Source organism: Anser anser (genome assembly GCF_964211835.1).
Source record: "Anser anser genome assembly, chromosome: 26".
Taxonomy (NCBI): Eukaryota; Metazoa; Chordata; class Aves; order Anseriformes; family Anatidae; genus Anser; species Anser anser.
The window spans coordinates 5,108,066-5,131,084 of record NC_139747.1 but is presented as its reverse complement, the minus strand read 5'-3'; the positions used below and the strand labels follow the sequence as shown (position 1 = coordinate 5,131,084).

At 66.6% G+C, this 23,019-nt stretch overlaps 5 protein-coding genes across 5 annotated transcripts in view; all 5 read left to right on the top strand.

Moving 5' to 3' along the window:
- VAMP8 (vesicle associated membrane protein 8) overlaps positions 1 to 23,019 on the top strand; it is a 500,499-nt gene that overhangs the window by 468,959 nt on the left and 8,521 nt on the right. The window lies entirely within an intron of this gene.
- COX5B (cytochrome c oxidase subunit 5B) lies at positions 120 to 1,214 on the top strand. Its single transcript, XM_083812112.1, has 4 exons — positions 120 to 280; positions 391 to 464; positions 726 to 825; positions 942 to 1,214. Exons 1-4 carry the CDS (start codon positions 187 to 189, stop codon positions 1,052 to 1,054), a joined length of 381 nt encoding a protein of 126 aa, XP_083668238.1. The 5' UTR covers positions 120 to 186; the 3' UTR covers positions 1,055 to 1,214.
- PURB (purine rich element binding protein B) lies at positions 2,452 to 8,382 on the top strand. Its single transcript, XM_083812102.1, has one exon. It carries the CDS (start codon positions 2,484 to 2,486, stop codon positions 3,519 to 3,521), a length of 1,038 nt encoding a protein of 345 aa, XP_083668228.1. The 5' UTR covers positions 2,452 to 2,483; the 3' UTR covers positions 3,522 to 8,382.
- H2AZ2 (H2A.Z variant histone 2) lies at positions 10,449 to 15,697 on the top strand. Its single transcript, XM_083812111.1, has 5 exons — positions 10,449 to 10,600; positions 13,605 to 13,682; positions 14,214 to 14,327; positions 14,698 to 14,827; positions 15,364 to 15,697. The coding sequence occupies exons 1-5, from the start codon at positions 10,598 to 10,600 to the stop codon at positions 15,423 to 15,425; spliced, it is 387 nt and encodes a 128-aa protein (XP_083668237.1). The 5' UTR covers positions 10,449 to 10,597; the 3' UTR covers positions 15,426 to 15,697.
- MAT2A (methionine adenosyltransferase 2A) lies at positions 18,145 to 23,009 on the top strand. The gene is made up of 9 exons (XM_083812101.1): positions 18,145 to 18,338; positions 19,708 to 19,785; positions 19,883 to 20,005; positions 20,077 to 20,189; positions 20,264 to 20,407; positions 20,519 to 20,737; positions 20,816 to 20,998; positions 21,095 to 21,228; positions 21,731 to 23,009. Exons 1-9 carry the CDS (start codon positions 18,248 to 18,250, stop codon positions 21,831 to 21,833), a joined length of 1,188 nt encoding a protein of 395 aa, XP_083668227.1. The 5' UTR covers positions 18,145 to 18,247; the 3' UTR covers positions 21,834 to 23,009.

Here is a 23,019-nt window from a genome sequence, read left to right as displayed (position 1 = left end):
GCGTGGCTAGTTGCTAGGGGCGTGCCCCGTTGCTAGGGGGCGTGACCACAACCTCAAGGGCGTGTCCAGGCGGGGCGAGCGGGGCTCGTTGCCCCGGGCAACTCGCGCCCAGCGGCCACTTCCGCCGCGCCGCTACTTCCGCTTCCGCCGCCGCCGCCGGAAGTGCCGGGTGCCGTTGCTGTCGCCATGGCCTCAAGGTTACTGCGGGTGAGCGCGGCCCTGCGCCTTCTGCCCGCCGCCACCGCCCGCGCCGCGCCCGTCCGGCACCTCGCCGCGCCCGGTGAGCGGGGACCGGGACGGGAACGGGGACGGGAACCGAGAGGGAACGGGAACCGGGCGAGGGGGGGGAGGCCGCGGGCTCCCGGTCTGACGGCGCCGCCCCTCCCGCAGGAGACCTCGCCAGCGACCAGGAGCAGGCGACGGGGCTGGAGCGGAAAGTGCTGGAGGCCATGAACAAGGGCCTGGTGAGCGGGGGGCGGGGCGGGGCTGGGCCGGGGGGGGGGGCCGGGAACGGAGCGGGGGGACTGGGAACGGAGTGGGGGGGCCGGGACCGGGGGGGAGGAGGTCGGGGGGGGGTGATGAGAGCAAGTGGGCACCGTGATGTGGGGCGGGGGAGGGGGGCGGAGTGCTCGGGGGGGGCTCAGGGGCCGGGGGCTCACCCTTTGTCCTGGGCGCTCACCCTTTGTCCCCTCTCCCCCCATTTTTGTGCCCCCCCCCCCCCCCAGGACCCCTACAGCATGTTCCGGCCCAAGCGCTACGCGGGGACCAAGGAGGACCCCAACCTCGTGCCCTCCATCGGCGACAAGCGCATCGTGGGCTGCGTCTGTAAGTCCCCCCCCCAATCCCCCCCATCCCTTTGTGTCCCCCCCCCTCATCCCCTTGTCCCTGTCCGTCTGTCCCTGTCCGTCCGTCCCAGCTGCTCTCTTCCCCCCCCTCCCCAGGTGAAGAGGACAACAGCTGCGTCATCTGGTTCTGGCTGCACAAGGGGGAGGCGCAGCGCTGCCCCTCCTGCGGCGCCCACTACAAGCTGATCCCCCATGAGCTGCCCCACTGAGGGACCGGCCTGGGGGGGGCCGCACCGGACCCGCCTCAGCACCCTGAGGACCCCCCCCCTCCCAGCACCCATCTGGAGTTTTCGGAGCCACGCCGTGCCCCTGCGGCGCTTGTTGTGTTGTTTGTGTTCCCCCCTCGTATAAAAACGAGTTGTGTGTGGAGACCTGGCCCCGCTCATTCTGTACCGGGGTGCAGCACCCATGGGTGCGGTGCGGGAAGGGGCTGCAGGGTGTTGGGGTGGGGACAGCGAGGGGGTGTCGCTCGCCTTTGGGTGCTCCCCCTGTGGTCGGGGTGGTGATGAACGCCCCAGCTGCAAGGGGGAGGAGGGGGAGGGCACCCTTGGGTGCTTGCGACCTGGAAGGTGACATTCGAGGTCGTGGGGTGGTGACACCACCCTGTCAGTATCCCCAAACCCTTTTTGGGGGAGGGGGGGAAAGCGTGGGGGGGGTCTCCTCAGCATCCCCCTGGTGGATCCCTGTGGAGGCTGTGGCTGCGCTGCTGCGTCACCGGCCCCCGGACCACATCCTCCGCTGTCCCCTCTATGGCGAGGCCGCCTCCTGCAGGCGTTATTTCATCAGGGTGGCCCCCAAAGGGGACGCCCCCTGCTGGCCGCGCTCCCGGCCTTGGCAGAGGCGCTTCCCGGGGGGGTTTCCTCCAGCACCTTTCCAGGGAGGACGGAGGTGAGGCCGCCCTGGCCTCCGTGGAGGTCGCCGCGCTGTCCCCAGGCCCGTGCCGCTCCTCCCGGCCTCCAGCAGGGGCCCAGGACAGGGTGGAGCTGCGGGGCAGCACCGGGGTGGCCTCATCCCCGCGGGAGTCCCAGGGGCCTCCACCCAGCGCCTGCCGCCGGGAGGCCCCGCGGCCCTGCTGCTCCCGGCGCTGTGCAGCCCCTCCCTGCCGCCACCTGCCCCGGCTGCGGGGCCTCCCCCCAGCCTCCGGGGCTGCAGAGGCTGGGTTCCGGCACCCAAGGGTGCGGACGGTGGAGGCCCAGGGGCTCCCAGGCTGACCCCTTCCCCCCCGCGCTGTGCTCCCTGCCCGTGACGTAACGCGCGCCGCCGATGACGTCAGGCCGCCCCGCTTTGACGCAGCGCGGGGCCTCCGCGGCGCCTCCTCCAATGGGAGCTGCGGGCGGGCGTGATTGACAGGGCGGAGGGGGCGGGTCGGGGGGCGGTGACGTCGCGCCGGGGCTTTAGGGGAGTGGGCGGGGCGTGGGCGGGGCCACGCGCGGGGGGCGGGGCCTCCCGGCGGCAGAGGGCGCGCGGGGACGCGGCGGGCGGAGCCGCTCCCCCCCCCCGCCCCCCCCCCCCGGGTAGCACGTGAGGCGCGGCGGAGTGCGGCGGTGACGTCACCCCTGTCGCAGAGGGGCGGGGCCGCGCGCCGGAAGCGGGGCGGGCGGCGCGCGCGGAAGGGCCGGCGCGGGGCGGGCGGGCAAGATGGCGGACGGCGACAGCGGCAGCGAGCGCGGCGGCAGCGGCAGCGGCAGCGGCGGGGGGGGAGGCGGCGGAGGCTTCGCGGCGCCCCGGGGAGGAGGCGGAGGAGGGAGCGGGGCCGGCGGCGGGGGCGGCGGCGGGGCCGGCCCCGAGCAGGAGACGCAGGAGCTGGCGTCGAAGCGGCTGGACATCCAGAACAAGCGCTTCTACCTGGACGTGAAGCAGAACGCCAAGGGGCGCTTCCTCAAGATCGCCGAGGTGGGCGCCGGGGGCTCCAAGAGCCGCCTCACGCTCTCCATGGCCGTGGCCGCCGAGTTCCGCGACTACCTGGGCGACTTCATCGAGCACTACGCCCAGCTGGGGCCCTCCAGCCCCGAGCAGCTGGCGCAGGCCGCCGGCCCCGGCGGCGACGAGGGGAGCGGGCCCGGGCCGCGGCGGGCCCTCAAGAGCGAGTTCCTGGTGCGGGAGAACCGCAAGTACTACCTGGACCTGAAGGAGAACCAGCGTGGGCGCTTCCTCCGCATCCGCCAGACCGTCAACCGCGGCCCCGGCGGGCCCGGGGGCTTTCCCGGCGGCCCCCCCGGGCTGCAGAGCGGGCAGACCATCGCGCTGCCCGCCCAGGGCCTGATCGAGTTCCGCGACGCCCTGGCCAAGCTGATCGACGACTACGGGGGCGAGGAGGACGAGCTGGGCGGCCCCGGGGGCGGCGGGCCGGGCGGCGGGGGGCTCTACGGGGAGCTGCCCGAGGGCACCTCCATCACCGTGGACTCCAAGCGCTTCTTCTTCGACGTGGGCTGCAACAAGTACGGCGTCTTCCTGCGGGTGAGCGAGGTGAAGCCGTCCTACCGCAACGCCATCACCGTCCCCTACAAGGCCTGGGCCAAGTTCGGCGGCGCCTTCTGCCGCTACGCCGAGGAGATGCGCGACATCCAGGAGCGCCAGCGGGACAAGCTCTACGACCGCCGCGCCGGGCCCCCCGGTCCCGGCAGCGGCAGCGGCGCTGGCGACGACTCCGACGGCGACGACGTGGACGACGACTGAGCCCCCGCCGCCAGCGCCCGCCGGCCTCCCCCCTCCTCTTCCCTCCCTGCCCTCCCCGGACCCCCCTTCCCCTCCTCGCCGCGACGGGGAGAAGGGGGCCCCGAGCCCGCCCCCGCCTCCAAGTCCCCCTCCCTGGCCCCCGGCTCTGCCGCCGGAGAGAGGAGAGAGAAACCGGCCCGACCGCAGCCACCGACCGCGTCCCTCCCTCCTCCGCGCACGCCCCGACCCGCGCCGCCGCCGCCGGGACGAGCCACTGGCATCCCCCCGGGGATGAGCGCCCGGACCCCCCCTCCCACCTTTCATCCCCCCCTCCGCCTGCTTCAACCCGAGGACTCCGCGCTTTTTGGGGCCGGGGGTGCCCGGATCCTCTCTCCTCTCCCGTCCCGCCCCGACCCCCTCTGTCCGTGTCGGCGTCGTGCCCCCCGCCACCACCGAAACCAGCATCCCGGCGCCCCCCGGGGAGCCGCCGCACGCCGGAGCCGTCACCGCCGCCCGGGCGGGGGGGGAGCGAAGGAGCCGGCGAGCTTTCGGCAGCGAGATGCGATGTGGGGGGGCCGTCTCTGGACCAACGTCCATTGTCTCTTTTTTTTTCCTTCTTTTTTTCTTTTTTTTTTTTTTTCCTCCCCCCCCCCCCCCCCCCCTTTGCAGAATCGTTTTGTTTTTTTGGGATGCGAACTGCTAAACTCCAGGCGCCTGAACTGGAACCCGTAACTGAGCTAGTGAAAAGCTGGCAGGTTTCTGAAGATAAAGGAACACTTCTCTTGTTTTGATTTTTTTGATGATGATTTTTTTTTTTTTTTCCTCCTCCCTTCTTTTTAACATGGGGGTTGCAAAGAGAGGTAGGCTAGAGAAAAAGCAGGCACAAAGCACAAGGCAAGCTCGACGGATCGGCTGCTGCTCGCTGGAGATCTTCCCCTCCTCTCCAAATAAGGTGGGCTCGAGCGAGCGCCGGGTTGGCAGCGGGAAGGCCAGGCAGGATTCCCCGGGCGGCCGCGAGCGGGGCCGCCGCCGTCAGATGGTTTTTTCAAGCCCCGGCTCGGCCGGGAGAGAGCGCGGAGGAGCGGCGGCCGCGCGCGCGCGCGTGTGGGACTTGGAGGCCTCGGCGGGCACGCGCCCGCGCGACGCCGGCGACCTCAGGTGCAGAAAACCCAACCCGCGCGTCTCGGCCCGCGGCTTTTTAACACGAACTCGATGCGTTTCCTCAGTACCTCACGCCGTGGGAACGGCGGGGCCGGCGCCGGCCGGCTCGTTAGCGCGACGCAACCTGTGGGAGCTCCGACGAGCGCTGGGATCGCGCACCCCGGCGGCCGGGGCGTTGGAATTTTTTCCTCTTTTTTTTTCCTCTTTTTTTACCATCTCGCCGTTTCACCAGAGACTGGCTCCTGCCAACGACTCGTCCAGCTGCTCCGGAATAAAAGTGGGGTCCTTTCAGCGATCACCTCTGTTATTAAATGGATTTTCACTCTCAAATGGTCTTTTTTTTTAGCTAATCGGGTCAGTCCTGCCCCTCCAGAAAGGTATTTTTTTAGCCACGTTATCCTAGTAACTTTGAACTGAATGGGGAGCCCGCTGTTCATTCCAAAGTTTCAGGTATTACTGTGTGACACCTTCTAGAGTCTCTAGGACTTTTTAATTTTTTTTCCTCTCATGGTTTTTATTTTTTGGAAACTGTGCATGCCTGCCCTCTGAGCTGCCTTGTTAATTTATTGTTGCGAACCCTTCTGCTGGTGTCCCCCCTCTCCGCGCTCTCTGTTCGCTCCGTATTTATTGGAAGGCGATGAACGGCCCACAGCGACTCCCCGCGCGGCCCGACGGGGGGATCGGCTCCGTCCCCCGCCCCGAGCCACGGGGACGGCCCCGCGCGGCCGCCCGCCAGCCGCCGCCGCCTCTCGCCGCCCTCCTCGCTGCCCTCCCGTTGTCCGTAGGTCTTTTTAAGGGATTTTTAACGAGAACTTTTTTCTTTTCCTTCCGTTTTTCCTGTTTTTAATTCTTCTCCGTCGCAAAGAACTCGGTTTCCTAAATCATAACGGGAGCAATAGTATTTCTCGATGTCCGAATCACATCCGTACACTCGTACTGTATTTTGTACTGTAAGGCAGCTGTTTCCAGTAATGTCCTGCTGTATTTACCGATGTGTTTTGTTCACACGCGTTCAGTTCTTTGCCGCGGAGAACGCAGCGCCGCGGGCCGGCGGCGAGGAGGAGGAGGAGGACGGAGGCGGCCACGGCCCCGCTCGCCGCCCAGGACGCCGGCTCCGCGCGCAGACCAGCATCTCGTTCCCTCGCTTCGGTGGTGATGGACTTTCTGTTGCTCAGCTGCTGTGAGCCAGTTTGGTTCTTGCAACGATGCAGGCGGTACCTCTCCTTTTGAAGAGGATTATATATATATATATATAAATATATATATTCTTTCTTTTTCTTTTTCTTTTTTTTTTTTTTTTTGGCTGAAATTGCAGTAACTAGCCTTACCTTTCTACTCTGCGGTAGCGGCGCGGGCTTCGCGGGCCCGGCTACGCTGTCGATAGCTGCCTAGGAAACACGTGGAAGAGGCAAGAGGCGAATATCACGTACGCCAAAAAAAAAAAAAAATGTCCAACCCACCGCCGCAGACGGCGTTCGCTTTGGCAACCAGAAACCTTTCTCCCGCCGGCGCCAGGCCGGCCGAGCGATGTATCTATGTACAGAAACCTTCCGCAGCTCCATTTGACCTTCCAGCACACAGGTGAGAAGAGCAGAGCGCGTCGGGGGAAGAAATCTCGCAGCAAAAAAAAAAAAAAAAGGAAAAACAAAGTGATTAACGAAAATCGGTTCATTTTTATTTTTATTTTTTTTTTAAACCCTGCCAGCGGCCGGCGGGAGCGATTCGCAGAGGTGGGCGGGCGAGGAGGCGCTCCTCGTGGTGGGCTTCGGCGGCCGCTTCGTGCTCCGGGAGCTCGCTCCCGAAATCGGCCCCGTGGCGGAGGCGGCGCGCGGCGGGTCGGGCGGTTCGGCCGCCGTCTGCACGGACACACGCACCCGGAGGGGTGCGCGCGGCGGGCTGGGGTTTGTTTCTTTTTTCTTTACGGTTTGGATTCGGTAGAAAACGGGCAAAACGTTGGTTGTATTTTTTGTTGTTGTTGTTGTTATTTTTTTCCGGAAGGGGGAAATCCCAACTTGTCGGAGCTTCCAGATTTCTGTTGCCCCAGAAGGGACGGTTTGAGAGCGCAACTCTATCAGAGCATCTGCTGTACAAAAGGCGATGTAAATCTTGTATAGCACCCCAAAAAAAACTTCGTGTAAATACCTGAGACGTCTGGGCTGATCGCCCGGAGCCCGAGGCGGCCGCAGAGGGGTCCCCGCGGGGATCGCCCCCCCCCCCAAAAAAAAAAAAAAACAACCCCGCGGCTCCACTAAAAGTCAAAACTGCTTCAGTTTCCCCGCTCCCTCCTGAGAGAAAAGGAAAAACCACGACGGAGCGTCCCCGCCGCGCTCCCGGCCGCGCAGGGCGACGGGCGCGCGAGGCTGGCGGCCGCGATCCCCTCACCGAGCGGCCCCTCGGACGACTCGCGAGGACGGGAGCGAGCGAGCCGCCGAGCTGCTCCGCTCTCCGGAGAGGGGCGGTTCCTCTCGTTGGCGAGAGCCTCGCCGACTTCTCTTTTAGAAAAGAAAAAAAAAAAAAGAAAAAAGCAAAAAAAAAAAAAGGCAAAAAAAGAACCGTGAGCGAGTGATGACGGTACTTCAGCCGATGCACAAAGGGATCTCTCAGCAGATATTCGCCCGAGGAGCGCAGCCTCGGCTCGCGCCGCGGGGCCGGGAGCGGTTTCCCGACGGGAAAGGCGCGCGGGGTTCCGACGGGAGCGCGAGGCGTGCCGCGAGGACGAGGCTGCGGGAGGAAGGCTCCCTCATCTTCCTCCCGGAGCCGGATGGCTCGGTCAGGCAGCGCGGTGTGCGAGCTCGGGGTTTGTGTTGGCGTAAGCTCCCGGCGCGCGCCGGGACCTCCCGTCCGGCTTCCGCCCCGCTGGGGAGCGGCGCTCGGGAAGGCACCCGCTGGGACGGACGGGAGCGGGCGCGCCGAGAGCCAGGAGAGAGGGCGGCAGAGGCCGGCGGGCTCGCGGCCCCCGCCGAGCTCTCCCCGCGCCCGGGGCAGCGCGGTTCGGGGAGCTGGCGGTGCCGCTGGCGACCGCGAGGCTCGAGGCCGCGCGTTACCGGCCTCGAAAACGCAGCGTGGAGGCACGAGGCCGCCGGAAGGGACGGCCGCGGGTCTGTCCTGCACGCGGCACGGCGAACGGTGAGCGCTCTCGGCCCCGGCACGTGGTCATCCCGCGCCTGGGGCAGAGCTGAGGAGGTGAAACATCGGCGCGGGGCGGGCGAGGCAGATCCTCCGCGAGAGCTGGAGGCAGAAAGCGAGAGAGACAGAGAGAGAGAGGCGCCAGGGCCAGGCCTGGCTTCCGCAATATCTGCTGAGAGACCAAAACGTTCACCCCGAAGTACCTTGACGAAAGAAGAAAGTTTTATTCCTCTTATTTTTTTAATGAAAGAAAAAAAAACTAAAGCAAACCATGCACTTTACGCGGCCCAGCGCGGGGCTGCCGGCGCCCGGAGGGGCCCCGTCCCCCTCTCCCACGGCAGCGGGGCCGATTCTCATTCCCTTCCTCTGCGGCCGGCGGGGCGGCTTCGGGAGGCGCCGGGGAGCGGCCGGCGGTTGCCGAAGGCAGGTCCTGGATTTACCACTAGCAAAGATGACGCCCGACGTGACGAACTCCTCATGCTAGCGAGCACTCCTTACCGTAGCAGATTTTTGCAAATGGAGTTTTACAGTCTATATTTAAAGAATTGTATGTTTGTAACAAATAAAAAGTATGCGGAAAAGTGAATGAAAAAAACCCACCCGGCCTCTGCCTCGCTCTTTTTGGGGGGGGGGGGGGGTTGGGGGTCGGTGCGGGGGGCTCCTGATTGCTGTGGGGTCCCTGGTGCTGGTGGAAGCGCCCCGAGGGCCGCCTCGTCCCCGAGCTGGGCTCTGGGGGCAGCGCAGCCCTTTGGGGGGCCCCCCCGAGGCGCGGGGACAGCTGGGGTGGGCTGCGGGAGGGGGGGCATCGCGTGCAGCTGGCGGGCGCAAGTGCGAGGAATCGCCCCCGTCGAGGGAGGGGGAGGGCAAAAAGGGTTTGGTGCAAAGCTCGGTGCATACGTGTGGCACGTGCGGGTGCCCACGGCTGTGCTCCCCCCCCTGTTTTCGCCCCCCCACCCCCACCCCAGCAGCGCTGCAGCCCACGCCGGGCCCGCGCGCGGTGACGCAGGCGCCGCAGCCCGCGCCGCATTTAGCTCTGCGGCTCCCTGCGGGCGCGGGCTCATCTGAGGACACGGGCGGCAGCCGCCTGCGCACTGAGAGCCGCGGCCGTCACCACCGCCGCCACCACCGCGCGCAGCCCCCAGGCTCGGGGACCTGGCGTGACCCCGTCCACAGAGCCGGATCCGTGCTGGTGCCTCGCAAAAAGGAACCGGCGGCGTCCCCCCCCGGGTGCCAGCTGCTCCGGTGGGGGCCGGGGGAGGCTGTGGGGGCTGAGGGGGGCTGTGGTGAGCCCCAGGGACAGCTGTGGGGGCTGCAGGCACCGGCAGCAGTTGTTGTCTGCGGGGCAGGTGCAGGCAGTGGGGTTGGGGGGGGGGGGCAGATCCGCTGCTGAGCCCCCCCCATGCACCCCAAAAATAATGCTGTGGGTGCATTAAGAGGCATAATGCTTAGTGCTGGGGGAGGGTTGGTGGGGAACTGAGGCGTAAGGGGGCCTCTCCTTCTCCTATTCCTCCTCCTCCTCCCCAGCCCATGCTCCCCTACCTCTCCTCCATCGCCTCCTCCCTGGCAGCGTCCGTCCTGCACGTCCTGGGGAGGCAGCCGGGGCGCCCCCTCTCGTGAGGGCAGGTCCGGCTCCGCAGCTCTTTCCATGGGGGATTTTTGCCTCTTTCCATTTTTCTTTTTTTCCTGTTTGGAGAATTCACGGCCACAGCCAGCCTGACGCAGAGCTCCTCTGCACAGGGGCCTGCGCTGCGCTCCCGACGCAGCTTCCACGAGATCCCAAGTCCTGCTTGCTAAACACCAAATTTCCCCACAAAATTCCCCTCCCTGGCTCTCGGTGTGTGCCCGGAGCTTGGCTTCGCAACGGAGCAGGGAAGTCTTTTTTCCCACCTACCATCACAGCCACCCCAATGACCTGCAGCGGCTCCCGGGAGGAATTTTGGGGCTTTTTCCACACTATTTGATCCCAGCCGTTAGCAGCGACCTTCCCCTCCGAGCCCCTGGGCAAAAAGCCGCCCCTCAGCCCCCCAGCCCCGACCGAAACCCGCACCGGGGGGGGCACCGGGGCCACCCCAGCCCCACCGTGCTCCCCTTTAGGGCAACACCGGCCTTTATTGGGGGAATTTCCTGCGAAAAAAAATAAAAAAAACACCACACAAGGGCGCCCCCTCGGCGTCCCGGGGGTGAATTCCCCTCAGGCCGGGCTGCGAGCCGCGGCCTCTCCTCACGGGGGCGGCGCTGGGGCCTCTCAGGGGGACGGGCGGGCGGACAGACGACGGCCACGGGGCCTGGATCACAACCGGGGGCCCTCCAGAGGCCGTCCCCGGTGCCCGGTTCCCGTCCCCGGTTCCCCTCAGGACCCCTCAGCCGCCCTCTCCCCCCCCCCCCCAAACAAACAACCCGGGGGGCGGGGAGAGAGAATGGGCGGGAAAGCCTCTTCTCCCCTCTCATTGGCTCCGCCGCATGTCTATTCTCCCAACCCCGCCTCCCTCAGCCGGATCGGCTCTTTCTATTGGCTCTTCGACACGTCACTCCCCTGCGCCGCCCCCTCCCCTCAGCCCTGCGTGCCGTGTGCAAACCTAAAAAAAAAAACCCACCGGCCGTTAAACGGGTCGAGGGGCGGGGCCAGCAGAGGGAGCTGGTCGGGAGGGGGTAGCAAGAAGCCGCTCGCCGATTGGTCCGAGCGGGCCGTTCAAATAAGCACGGCGCGCCGTGATTGGCTGCGGGGGTCTCGGCGGCGGGCGTCGCGCTCGGGCGGGTCATTGTCTGGCGGCTCCTGAGGCGGCTCCAGCGCGGACTCGGGCGGCGGAACCATGGTGAGGGGCGGTGGCGGCCGCCGGGCTCGGCCTGCTCCCGGTGGGCCCGGGGGTGGCGGGGGGGGACCGGCGAGGAGCCGCGGGGGGGCCAGGGCCAGGGCCAGGCCCTGTCGAAGGGCCCCGGGCCCTGTCACGGCCTCCGGGCCCTGTCCGCGGTCCCCTTGCCGTTCGCAGCGCCTCCGGTCCTCTCCCGGTTGGAGTCGCGGGGACGGCGGCCCGGCGGCGGCCTGCCCCGTGGTACCGCACGGGCTCCTGGCAGCTCCCAGCCCCCCGCGGTCCCGTGAAGAGGCCCCGCGCGGTGCCCCCCGGCTCCCCCGGGGCTGCGTCACACCGGGGGGTGACCCGGGCGGCCCCGGCCCTGCCGCCCCCGCTGGTTGCTGGGGTTTGGGCTCCTTCGTTCTCCGCGGGGGCTTCCTGAGGGGGGGGCGGGGGGGGGTTGGGGAAGGCAGCCGGGGGTTTAACCCCCTGCGGCACCCGAAACTCGTGGGGAGGGTCCCGCTTCTGCTGCTCCCGGTGCTTGTTTGCTCCCGGTGCTTGTTTACTCCCCGTGGGGCCGTGCTGCTGCCGGGTTTAGGGCCCGGCTGCCGGAGCTCGCGCTGGGCGTTAGGGTTTTGGCTCTCCCCGAAGCACAGGCAGGGGTGGCAGCTCCGGGCTGGAGGTCGCCAAGCTTGGTTTGTTTTTTTTTTTTCCTCCCTTTCCGCCTCTCGGTGCCGGGGTGTGTAACTTAAAGCGAGCAGCTGAGGCTGAGGAGGAGCCTGCGCTCGCTGAGGTGGAAGTGCCGGGTGAAGTTATGCAACCCTCGCCTCCCTGCGCTGCTGGGTGCCCCGTAACCGGTGGCTGCGGACGAAAAACTTGTTCTTTTAGCAAGTTTAGGGAGGGGAACGCGCTCTGATAACGGCTCAGTGCGGCATCGCCAGGGAGAGCTGTGGGGCCGGGTGTCACACGGGCGCTGTTGGTAAATACCACCGGTGGTGCTGCGAAACCAAGCTGAGAACGGCCGCCAAAGTTTGTTTTTCTCCTTGAAAACGCAGCCTTGGAGGCACATGTTTGTAGAAGGGATGGAAGCAGCTCCCTGCTGCCTCAGAAACAGAGCGAGGTGCGTGGGGGCTCCCAGCGAGCGGCTCCCTGGGGCGACAGGGACCTGTGCACCCTCCCCCTGCTCGCTGGGGGAGTGAAGCTGCTGGGGCCAGGGCTCGTCCTGGATTTAACAGGTCCTGACTCCTCTGGAGAGAGAGGCAGTGGTGATAGATTTAATTACTCTGGTTCTCCGCTAGTAAACTAGCGAGGCTGCGTTCCCCGCTTTGCTTCTGCGCTGGGTTATGAGTGCTGCGGCCTTCTGCGGAGCTTTTCCTCAGGAAAACTCCAGGGTTCAGGGATGTCGATGGCCAGCGTGTTTCCCCCAGATGGGCAGGGGCTGACAGCTCGACCTGGTTTGCTTGGGGTGAGGGACTCAAGTGAAAGCCGAATGCACCGCAGGTGTTAATTCCTGGGATTTTCTGGACAGTGCATGCCGGGCGGCGTAACCTGCCAGCCTCCTCCAGCCTCGCTTCCCGGGCAGAGGAAGAAGTCCCCGGGCTCAGGAGGAAGGCCGTGATGAGCTGCGATGGTGGGCAGCCGGCGCGAGGCTTCTCCTCCCCGGGATGGGGACAGCTCAGGACTCGCGGCCCCTCGTGTCCGACCCCTTCCCCTTCTGCTCGAATAACGAGCGAGCAGGAAGCTGCCAGCTGGGGGGCCCGACAGGGAAGTCGCGGCGCTGGCCAATAAAAGCTCGCAGTGCGAGCACCCAGTGCTCTTTTCCAAAGCTGCCTCGCCAGGAAAGAGAAGCACAGCCGAAAATATCCCTCCCTGAGTCTTCTGCGCCAAGTTTGGAGGCCTTGCACCGACACGAGGAGCTCAGCTTCCTGCTCGGGCTTCCCAGAGCCGCACCAGTGAGGGGATCCTCAAGCGTGGTGCCTCAAAATGCTTCGCACGGGTCTCCCCGAGCTCCCTCGGTGTAAGGAATCTCGCCCTCGCTGCCCTCCCGAAGGAACCGGAGCCGGCCGCTCCCCAAGGAAGCCCCGTTTCGGTGCCAGCTGCCAGAACGCCGCGCGCTTACCAGGTGCCAGCTTTCCCTGAGCAGGGAGGAGCGGCCGCGGCCTCGTGCTTCACGCTGCAGGAAGCTGGCCCCGGCTCCGCCACCTCGCCCAGCACCGCTCCGCTTCCAAATTAAACACCTTCCCCGTGCAGCTTGGCGTGCGTCTTTGTGCTCTGTGCCGGGGCCCAAAGGGAGCTCTGGATCCCATGGCCGCTTCCCGCAGGGCGGGACGGGCGGCTGCTGGCTGGCCCCAGCTCGCTTGCAGCCAGCCCTGCTCCCATCGCTTTCAGAATGGGATGGCGTTGGGGTCAGGACGGCCCGGCTCGCCCGCACCTTAACTAAAAATTGCCTCCCCTGCGCCCCTCCCAGCCTCCGGGAGGCTCTTCCCATCAGAATTAGCGACTTCAGGCTTGAATTAGTGCCTCGCTCCCATGATCCTGTTTAGGCAGATGTGAGAGAGCCGCCCGCACGTGGCCGCTTCCTCCTCGTTCCCCCCCTGGCTCCCAGAGCCGCACTCGGGGCTTTGCAGGACGCCTGTGGCAGGGAGCAGCTCCCAGGAGAAGGGATCACCCTGGAAACGCGCGGGGCTGAGCCGCGAATCCCGGCGTTCAGAAAGGCGTGCTGCCGCATGCCCGACGGGAACTGACCCCAAATCCTAGATTTCTCCCAACTGCTGCCGCGAAACAACAACTGCTCTCTGCTGGTTCTCCCCCGTTTGCCGCCTTCTGGAAAAATAATGGGAATAGCGGTAACAGGAAACGTAAAAATTCCGCTCGCCTGGTAGCGGAAACGCGCCCGGGGCTGCTCTGAAAGCAGCGGGCCCGGCAGCACGCGCGGAAAATTATCACGGGGTGGGGGGCGAGAACCGAGGCGGCTTCGTCAGTGGGCGCGCTCGCAGGGGCAGGACTAACGAGGGCTCTGTCTCCGCAGGCTGGAGGTAAAGCTGGCAAGGACAGCGGCAAGGCCAAGGCCAAGGCGGTGTCCCGCTCCCAGAGAGCCGGGCTGCAGGTAACGTGCGGCCGCCTCGCGGTCCCGGGCTGTGAAACGTCGCGGAGGTAACGAACCTCCTGCGTCCGAGGGGCGGGGTGCCACAGCCCTTTTTTGTTTTCCCCTGTTTTAGCACAACGACGGCGGGGCACTTCTGCTGTTGTCGTTTCTTGCCCCGCTTCCAGCGCCGCCCTGGCTGTGGCGGGGCGGGGAGGCCCTCGCCGGGCGGGGGCGCTCGCTCCCGGCTCTCAGCGGGAAGGGTCCGGCCTGGGGCTGGCCTGGAAGGCTGCGGGCATCGCTTGGGGGTTGTGGGGTACCACAGCTGGTGCGTGGGGGGGCTCTGCTGGGCCATTCACCCAGTTCTGTGCCCCTCTCCCCTGTGTGCAGCGCTCCTCGTTGTTAAACGGGGGCTAAAATTTGTCTCGGTGTAGGAACTCTGTCCCGGGGCGGGGTCTGGGGGAAAACGGCCCCGGTGCAGCCCGGTACCGGCACGCACACGGGGCGCGGATCCGGTACCTGGTGCTCACCCCGTCTCCGTTGCTTCCTCTCCAGTTCCCGGTGGGCCGCATCCACAGGCACTTGAAGACCCGCACTACGAGCCACGGGCGAGTGGGCGCCACCGCCGCGGTGTACAGCGCGGCCATCCTCGAGTACCTCACCGCCGAGGTGAGGGCGCGGCAGCCGCTCGCATTCCGGGAGCAGGCCCACCTGTGAGGGCGTTTAATCCCAAGCTGTCGGGTTTCGTTCCGGTTTTATTCCCCGACAATTCTTCTTGTTGCGCTGATTTTCGTTTTGGGGAGGCGGCTGGGGTTTCTGCTGGGTTTATAACAGGGGGAGGGGGGGAAAAAAAAACTCGGGAAGATTTTCTGGAAAAAATTCTGGTGACACGGGGACAGGCGGGCACGGTGCCAGCGCTCCGCACGCCCGCCGGCTCCAGCGGCGCGTGTGAGGAGGGGAAGACCTTTCGGCTCCTCCTGGCACTTGGAGGTGCTCTGAGCCCCCTCTGAGGCTCGCGGCGCTGCCGGTCTCTCGCCAGGTGCTGGAGCTGGCAGGCAACGCTTCGAAGGATCTCAAGGTAAAGCGCATCACCCCCCGGCACTTGCAGCTCGCCATCCGCGGCGACGAAGAGCTGGACTCCCTCATCAAAGCCACCATTGCTGGGGGAGGTAAGCGGGGCCGCGGGGCTCCTCCGCTCCTTCCCCTGGCTGTGCGGAGAGGCAGGAGGGTATTTTGGGGCAGAATTCAGCCCGGTTCGCCAGCGCGGTCGCTTTGGGCTGGAATCCGCAGCGACGGGCGGTGCTGGGGAGCTGCTGAGAGCTCGCCCCTCAGCTCCGGGCTTCCTCGCTGCCGCTCCTCGCGGGCTGTTGGATTGTTTTTGTTTTTTTTTTCCCCATCTGGGCTTTCCCAGGTGCGTGGCGAGCGGCGTGCCTGCCCCGCTGCGTGCCGGGGGGGTCCCCGATCTGCTGCGATCCTCGCACCACCTCTCTGAGAGGCTTCTGCTGGGGCAGCCTCGCTCCTTCCCGAAGCGTGGGCCTCAGAGCTCAGCTTCTCTCCCCCAAACCCCGCGTCCTTTAGCGTGGGGGGAGCTGCCTCCCCCTCCAGGACGGCAGATTTATGGCGGGACGGGAGGGAAGAGGGAATTCCTGGCGGCTAAGCACGTTGTGACGCCGGCGGCAGCCCTGACACGTTGTTCTCCCCGCAGGCGTGATCCCCCACATCCACAAGTCTCTGATCGGGAAGAAGGGACAGCAGAAAACCGCGTAAAGGAGTCGTAACCAGCCCGCGTCCTCCCTGTCGTTGTACTGTAACCGGGACAGAAGAAAGCCGGGGATATGTGGAATTTTTTTTTAAGGAATAGTTCGATGGAAGAGCATAGACAATTGACTGTAGACAGGAGCAAACATTTGTATGGTCTTTAGGTTCAAAGTTTGACAAAAAGTTACCTTGTCACGTGGCGGCGATTCGTGTGGTGATTGGCTAGGTTTCTCCCGTGTGTTTTATACAAAAATGGAACGGATAAACCATTTTTTACAAAACCCGCTGTCGGCGTGTGGTGTTGAGGGCCTGGGGGGGTGTGCCGTGGCTCTTGTAAGCCCCGGGGGGGTGGGTTTAGGTGGGGCTGTTTCCGCGGGAGATAACACTGCGGGGGTGCGGCGTTATCGCGGAGCTGGAGGAAGGCGCTGAGAAGCGAGATGGGGAGCCAGGTCCCGCCGGGAACCTCCCCGAGCTCCTTTCCAGCCTCCGAGAGTTGCAGCACCCACGGGGGGGACGTCAGGAAAAGCGGGGCACCCCCCCCCACGTCCCCAGAGGACGTGTCCCCCCAAATTTCCCCCCCTCCACTGGCACCGGGGCCTCCAGGGGCCCCCCGGGCCCTGGGCGGAGGTCTGGGTGCGGTGCTTTCCCACCCCAAATGCAAATGGAGTGGCCACGCCCCCTACGCAAATGTGCGGGCAGGAGGCTCCGCCCCCACCCCGTGTAGCTGGTGGGGTGGGGCGGGAACTGGCCTGGGGTGTCCATCTGTCCTAATTATGGGGGGTTTGGGGTGTCTGTCTGTCCTAAATGTGTGGGTTTGGGGTGTCTGTCTGTCCTAAATGTGTGGGTCCAGGGTGTCTGTCTGCCCTAAATATGTGGGTTCAGGGAGTCTGCCCTAAATATGAGGCTTGGGGTGTCCATCTGCCCTAAATATAGGGGGTCCAGGGTGTCCATCTGTCCTAAATACGTGGGTCTGCGGTGTTTGTCCCTCCTAAATATGAGGGTTGGGGTGTCTGTCTGCCCTAAACATGTGGGTTCAGGGAGTCTGTCTGTCCTAAATCCATGGGTCCAGGATGTCTGTCCTAAATATGAGGGTTGGGGGTATCTGTCTGTCCTAAATGTGTGGGTTTGGGGTGTCTGTCTGCCCTAAACATGTGGGTTTGGGGTGTCTGTTTATCCTAAACACGTGGGTTCACGGTGTCTGTTTGTCCTAAACAGGTGGCTTTGGGGCGTCCGTCTGTCCTAAGCACATGCTCCGAGGTGTCTGTCCGTCCTGGGCGTGCAGGTTCCGAGGGTTTGTCTCTCCCAGGTGTGTAGGGCGCTGGGGTGTGTCCGTCTGTCCTGGTCGCTATCTGTCCCAGGTGTGTGGGTCCTGGCTGTCCGTCTGTCCTGGGTGTGGGGATCCCACCTGAACTGGGTGTCTGCGGGCTGGCTGGCTGGCTGTCCTGGGCACGTGAATCGTGGGTGTGCATCTATCTCGGGCATCTGTCCTGGGCGTGCAAAGCATGGGTGTGTATCTATCTCGGAGATCTGTCCGTCTGTCCTGGGATTCTGGGTGTCCATCTACCTGGAGCATGTGGGTGCCAGGTATCTGTCTGCCCTGGATGTCTGTCTTGGATGGGGGGGGTCCCTGGTGTCCATCCCTCTTGTGTGGGCAGGTTCCTGGTGTCCTTCTGTCCTGGGCACGGATCCCAGGCGTCCATCCGTCTTGTGAGGGGCTCCTGGTGTCCATCTGTCCTGAGAGCGTGGGTCCCAGGTGTCCGTCTGTCTTGTACAGGGGTCCTGGCCGTCTGTCTGTCCTGAGCAGGCAAGCCCCTGCTCTCCATCCACCTTGGGGGGGGGGGTCCGCAGGTGTCCGTCTGTCCTGCTCGAGCAGCTCCCCCCACGCACCCCGCTGTCCATCCGTCTGACCCGCCCCGTCCGTCTGTCCTGACCCCACACCACGGGCCCGCCCCGTGGCCGTGCTGGCGCCGGGGAGGCAGCGCCGGGCCCACACCTGGCCGCGGGGCAGGGCCGGGCGGCGGCGGCGGGTGCGGGGCAGGCCCCAGCGCTGCAACCCCCGCGGCCCGTTGCGTCAGGCGGCCCCCGCGCCCGGCACAAGATGGCGGCGGGAGGCGCCGGGCCTACGGCGGGGGAGGGGGGGGGGGGTAACCGGGGCGGGCGGGGACGGGTCGCGAGGGCGGGGGGGCGAGGCCCCGGTGAGGCGGGGGGGCCCTGGGGGGGGGTGGAGCACCGGCGGGGCGCCGCGGGCCGCACAATGGCGGCGCCTCAGGCGCGCAAGATGGCGGCGCCCGGGAAGGGCCGTCCTCGCCGCCCGCCCGCCGCCGCCGCACTGCGCGTGCGCTGCCCTTTTCCCCTTCCCCCTCCCTTCCCGGCCGTGCGCATGCGCCCGCCGCGCCTCCCGCCGCCGGGCACAGCGGGCGGGTCCATGTGGCCGGGCGGGGGGGGAAGCGAGCCGGGGGGAGCCGCTCGGTGCCCGCTCCGCCGCGGGGCGAGGGCACGGAGGGGCGCCCCGGCCGCGTTACACACTGAGCTAACGGCTCGCTTCCCCGCGGGCTGCTCGGAGGAGCGGCACCGCCGAGGGCAGCGCTCGGCGTTACGTAACCCGCCCCCCCCCGCCCGCCCCTCGTGGTCCCGCCTCCCCGCCCCGCGGCGCGCGCTGCGCACGCCATTGGCCGGCGCCGCCGGGAGGGGCGGGGCGAGGAGGATATAAATAGAGGCGGGGCGGCGGGCGCCCTGCTCAGTCCGCCGCGGCCGCCGAAGCTGCTCGCCCTCGCTCCGCCCGCCGGCTCCGCCCCGCGCTCTGCTCTCCGCCCGCCCGCCTCCCCGCCGCCATGAACGGGCAGCTCAACGGCTTCCACGAGGTGTTCATCGAGGAGGGCACCTTCCTCTTCACCTCCGAGTCCGTGGGCGAGGGGCACCCAGGTGCGGGCCCGGCCGGGCCGAGGCGGGCAGCGCGCAGGCGCGAGGCCGCTTCAGCGAGGGGAGGGGGGGAGGAGGAGGAGGAGGAGGAGGAGGATAAAAGGGGGGGGGGTCGCGCGCGCGGCCGGCTCGGGGAGGGGAGGGGGGAGGCGATGACGCCACCGGGCGCGCGCGCAGTGGCGGGGCGGCGCGCGCCGCATTGCGGGCCCGGCGCGCACGTGGTTCCCGCGTGGGGAGGGCGGGGGGGCGGGTGAGAAAAAAGGGGGGGGGGGGAGGTTTTGTGGTCCCCCCCCCGGTGGGGGCTCCGTGCCCGCCCTCGGGGTGATGCCGCCGGGGGGGGGGGGGGGCCCGGCCGTGAGTCACCGCCGTGACTAAGCAGCTTCCGGGCCGCCCTGAGCACCGGGCGGACACCGGTGTGTCCCCCCCCCGGGATGTGCTCCCCACCCCGTTCTCGGCCCTTCGGCATCCTCCCGGGCTGCCCCCGGCTCCAGTGCCCTCCGTTTTTGGGCACACGCTCGGGAGCAGCCTCCAGCAGCTCTGCCCCCCCCCCCAACCGAATCCCGTTGTCATCGTTTTCCAGCCCCCAGCTCTTCCCCCCCCCCCCTCCCCGCGGCCGCCCTCGTGCTCCTTCCCCCGCCCGGCACCGGAGCTGCGGGGGCCGTCACGTGCCGGCGGCGGGGCAGGAGAGGCGATGAAGCAAGGCGGGCACGAGGCACGGCGTGCCCCTCTTATCGCCCCGCGGGTTGAAGGTCCGTCCCGCTGCCCTTTCACCCCGGGCAGGGGCGAGGGGAGCCTCCTGCAGCCCCCCTCCCCGCTGCGGCGCGGCGCTGGCCTCTCCTCCTCTCCTAAATCCGCCCCGAAAGGTCGCCGCCAAGGACGGTGAAGCTGTCTGCTTGCTGTGGGGCCCGTCCGACGCCCTGCAATAAAGGGGGGGGCTCCTAGCCCCGAGTAAAGCATCCTGGGTGCTGGGGGGGGCTGGGCTGCTGGTGGGACCCCATTTCCCAGGCTGGGCACACATGGGGGCAGCCGCAGGCACCAAAGAACCCATTGAGAGCAGCCCGCGGGGCAGGATTAGGGCAGCCAGGGCGGTGCTGCCTGGCCCCACGGTGCCATTTCCCTCTCAGCGGTGCCGTAGGTGGCTGAACCTAAGCCCTGACCCAAATGTAACTCGAGCTCCGAGGGTTTAATGGGCAAATGCCTGAAATTCCACGCTAATAACCCGCAGCGGGGACAAGGAGAACGCTGTGTTCGCCGGCTTAATGGGAGGCCCGTGCCCGGCTCGGGCAGCGCAGCGGCTCGCGCTGGCAGCTTACTGTGGAAGCTGCGGAAGGAAGGGCCGCGCCGCGCTGACGGCCCCGTGCCTTCTCCCTAGATAAGATCTGTGACCAGATCAGCGATGCCGTGCTGGACGCCCACCTCAAGCAGGACCCCGACGCCAAGGTGGCCTGTGGTGAGTCGGTGCCCGCCCGGGGAGGCGGCGCGGGGCGGGCAGGGCCGGGGCTAGGGCTGACCTCCCCTCCCCTCCCTTCCTCTTCCTTTCCCTGCAGAAACGGTTGCGAAGACGGGGATGATCCTGCTGGCGGGCGAGATCACCTCCCGAGCCGTCGTGGACTACCAGAAGGTGGTTCGGGACACGATCCGGCACATCGGCTACGACGACTCCTCCAAAGGTGCGTGCTGGGGCCGCTCCCTCGCGGCCAGCGGTGCCGGCGGCCCCGCTCAAATGCTTTTCCCTCCTCAGGCTTCGACTACAAGACGTGCAACGTGCTGGTGGCCCTGGAGCAGCAGTCCCCGGACATCGCGCAGGGCGTCCACCTGGACCGCAGCGAGGAGGACATCGGGGCCGGCGACCAGGTGAGGCTCGGGGCCGCCTCCCGCCGCCCGCGCTGAGCCGGGGGGCGCCGAGCTGGAGCACGCCTCTCCCGCAGGGCCTGATGTTCGGGTACGCCACGGACGAGACGGAGGAGTGCATGCCCCTCACCATTGTGCTGGCCCACAAGCTGAACGCGAAGCTGGCTGAGCTGCGGCGCAACGGCACCCTGCCCTGGCTGCGCCCTGACTCCAAGACGCAGGTCAGGGCCCTACGAAGGCACTGCTGCGGCCGGCCCCGTTGGAGCTGCCTCGCCGGGGACCCTCGGGGCTGCTCCTCCGCGTCCCCCTGAGGCTCCGGCATCTCCTCGCAGGTGACGGTTCAGTACATGCAGGACCGCGGCGCCGTCATCCCCATCCGCGTGCACACCATCGTCATCTCGGTGCAGCACGACGAGGAGGTGTGCCTGGACGAGATGCGCGACGCCCTGAAGGAGAAGGTGATCAAGGCCGTGGTGCCGGCCAAGTACCTGGACGACGACACCATCTACCACCTGCAGCCCAGCGGCCGCTTCGTCATCGGCGGCCCCCAGGTACGGCGGCGTCCCAGGGGCCTGGCGCCCCGCCGGTGCGGCACCGTGTGCCGGTGACGACGCCCTCCCTCCCTGCAGGGTGACGCCGGCCTCACCGGCCGCAAGATCATCGTGGACACCTACGGGGGCTGGGGGGCCCACGGCGGCGGCGCCTTCTCCGGGAAGGACTACACCAAGGTGGACCGCTCGGCCGCCTACGCCGCGCGCTGGGTGGCCAAGTCCCTGATCAAGGCCGGGCTGTGCCGCAGGGTGCTGGTGCAGGTGGGTGCCGCCACGGCCCCGTTCCCCGGGGAATGCTCCTCGTGCTGCCGGTGCCTTGATTCCCTCCCATCCCTTTGTGTCCCCCTCCCTCCTCAGGTCTCCTACGCCATCGGCGTGTCCCACCCGCTCTCCATCTCCATCTTCCACTACGGCACGTCCCAGAAGAGCGAGCGGGAGCTGCTGGAGATCGTCAAGAAGAACTTCGACCTCCGCCCCGGGGTGATCGTCAGGTAACGCGCGGGCGGAGCGCGCCGCGGGGGCGGGCGGGGGGGCGGCGGGCGGGTGGCAGGCGCCAAGCGCGCGCGGTCCCCTCCGAGCGGCTCCGAGCGGCGCGGCCGCGGGTGCCCGAGCAGAATTGCACCCGGCCGGAGCCAGCCGCCTGCGGGCACCGCCTCGTGCCGCCGCTGGCCGTCGGCGCCGCCTCTTCCGCACCTGGAAAACGGCCGAGGTAAAGGCCAGGAGCAGCCTTTGGGCTGGGACACGAGCCGCTTAAGCCGGAAGATAAGTGCTTTTTCGGGCGGACCGGGTGCTGCTGAGGGGTAAGTATCCGCCGGCAGCTGAGCGCCGCGCGCTTGCAGCTTCTCCGCCTTGTTGGGGGCGGCCGGGGAAGCTGCAACCGCCCCGGGCAGGGGGAGCAGGACAGGGCAGGCGGCGCCCGGCCCCGCAGGCAGGGAGGTGTGAGCGTGGCGGTGCCTGGACCCTCTCACTGAGCGCGGGACTTGTATATTCCAGGGATCTGGATCTGAAGAAGCCCATTTATCAGAGGACTGCAGCCTATGGCCACTTTGGTAGGGACAGTTTCCCCTGGGAAGTTCCCAAAAAGCTAAAGTACTAAAAAATAACAAGTGTTAGGCTTTTTTCCCCACTCCTGTTGGCGTAGGCTACAGAGAAGCTTTCAGGCTCTGGGGGAAAGAGCTCCTCTGCCCTCAGCTCTCCTGTCCTCCCTCTGCTCTCGCCCACCGCTGTCTGTCGCCAGGATTTCGGTTGCGTGGGGACCACACGCGGCCTCGTGGCCTCGTGCCTCTCCCCGGGCCCCCCCCGGCGCGCGGGGGCGAGCCCCCTGCCCGCCCCACGGCTGCTGTGCACCCCCCCCCCCTTGGCTTCTTTTTAATCTCGTGACGTCTGAGCTCCGAGACGGTGCCCCCCAAACTCTCGCTGTCCCGCGGGGGCTTCCCCGGGTCCCGCCGGGACCTCGCTGGTGCTGGTTTTGTTCTTAACCGGATTTTAACCTCTCTGCTCCCACCTCTTTCTCTCTTCCCCTCTCGGAGGACGTACGTGACACGGGGCTGGGGGGGGGCAGGCGTTAAAGCCGAGCCCACCCCCGTCCCACATGCGGGTTTGGTACCAGAGGAAACCTTTTTCTTTCTTTCTTTCCTTTCTTTTTTTTTTCTTTATAAGAAAGCTGAAGTTGAACCCACAACTGCACAACCCCCTCCTCCCGCCCGAGCTCTGCGCTGGGGGGGCTCGGCCGAGCTTTTTGGGGGGGGAAAGGGGGGGGAATCGGCCCTTCATACTTGAACGTTTTTTCTAGTGGTGTATTTATTGTGTGCTGAGGCGTGGGGCGTGAGTACAGAGAAGCCCCCGGGCTCAGACGGCAGCTCTTGATTTTCCTGAAAGCCCCCCCCGCACCCCGACCCCGCCTTTCCCCCACCCCGGGAGGCCGCAGCAGCCTCCGAAACGGGGTGAAAAAGGAGGGGATTGGGTCGTCCTGGGGGAGATGGATGGGGGCAGGCAGCCTGAGGTGGCTGTCCCCGGGAGCGCGGCGCATTTGGCCGGTGTGGTACAGAGAAGCCGGCTTGTTTACCTGCCCGCCCCGGGGCCCGCGCCCCAGCACCTGCCTCAGTGGGGTGGGGGTGGTGGTGGTGGGGGCTTTCTCTCTTTTTCTCTCTCTTTTTTTTTTTTTCCTCTTAATATTTTTCTGGAGGTTTTATTACGTTTGTTTCAATTTCACTGATTCCAAAAAAAAAAAAAACCGACACGAAAACCGACTCAATAAAACTGCTAGGTTCTACCTCCCTGCC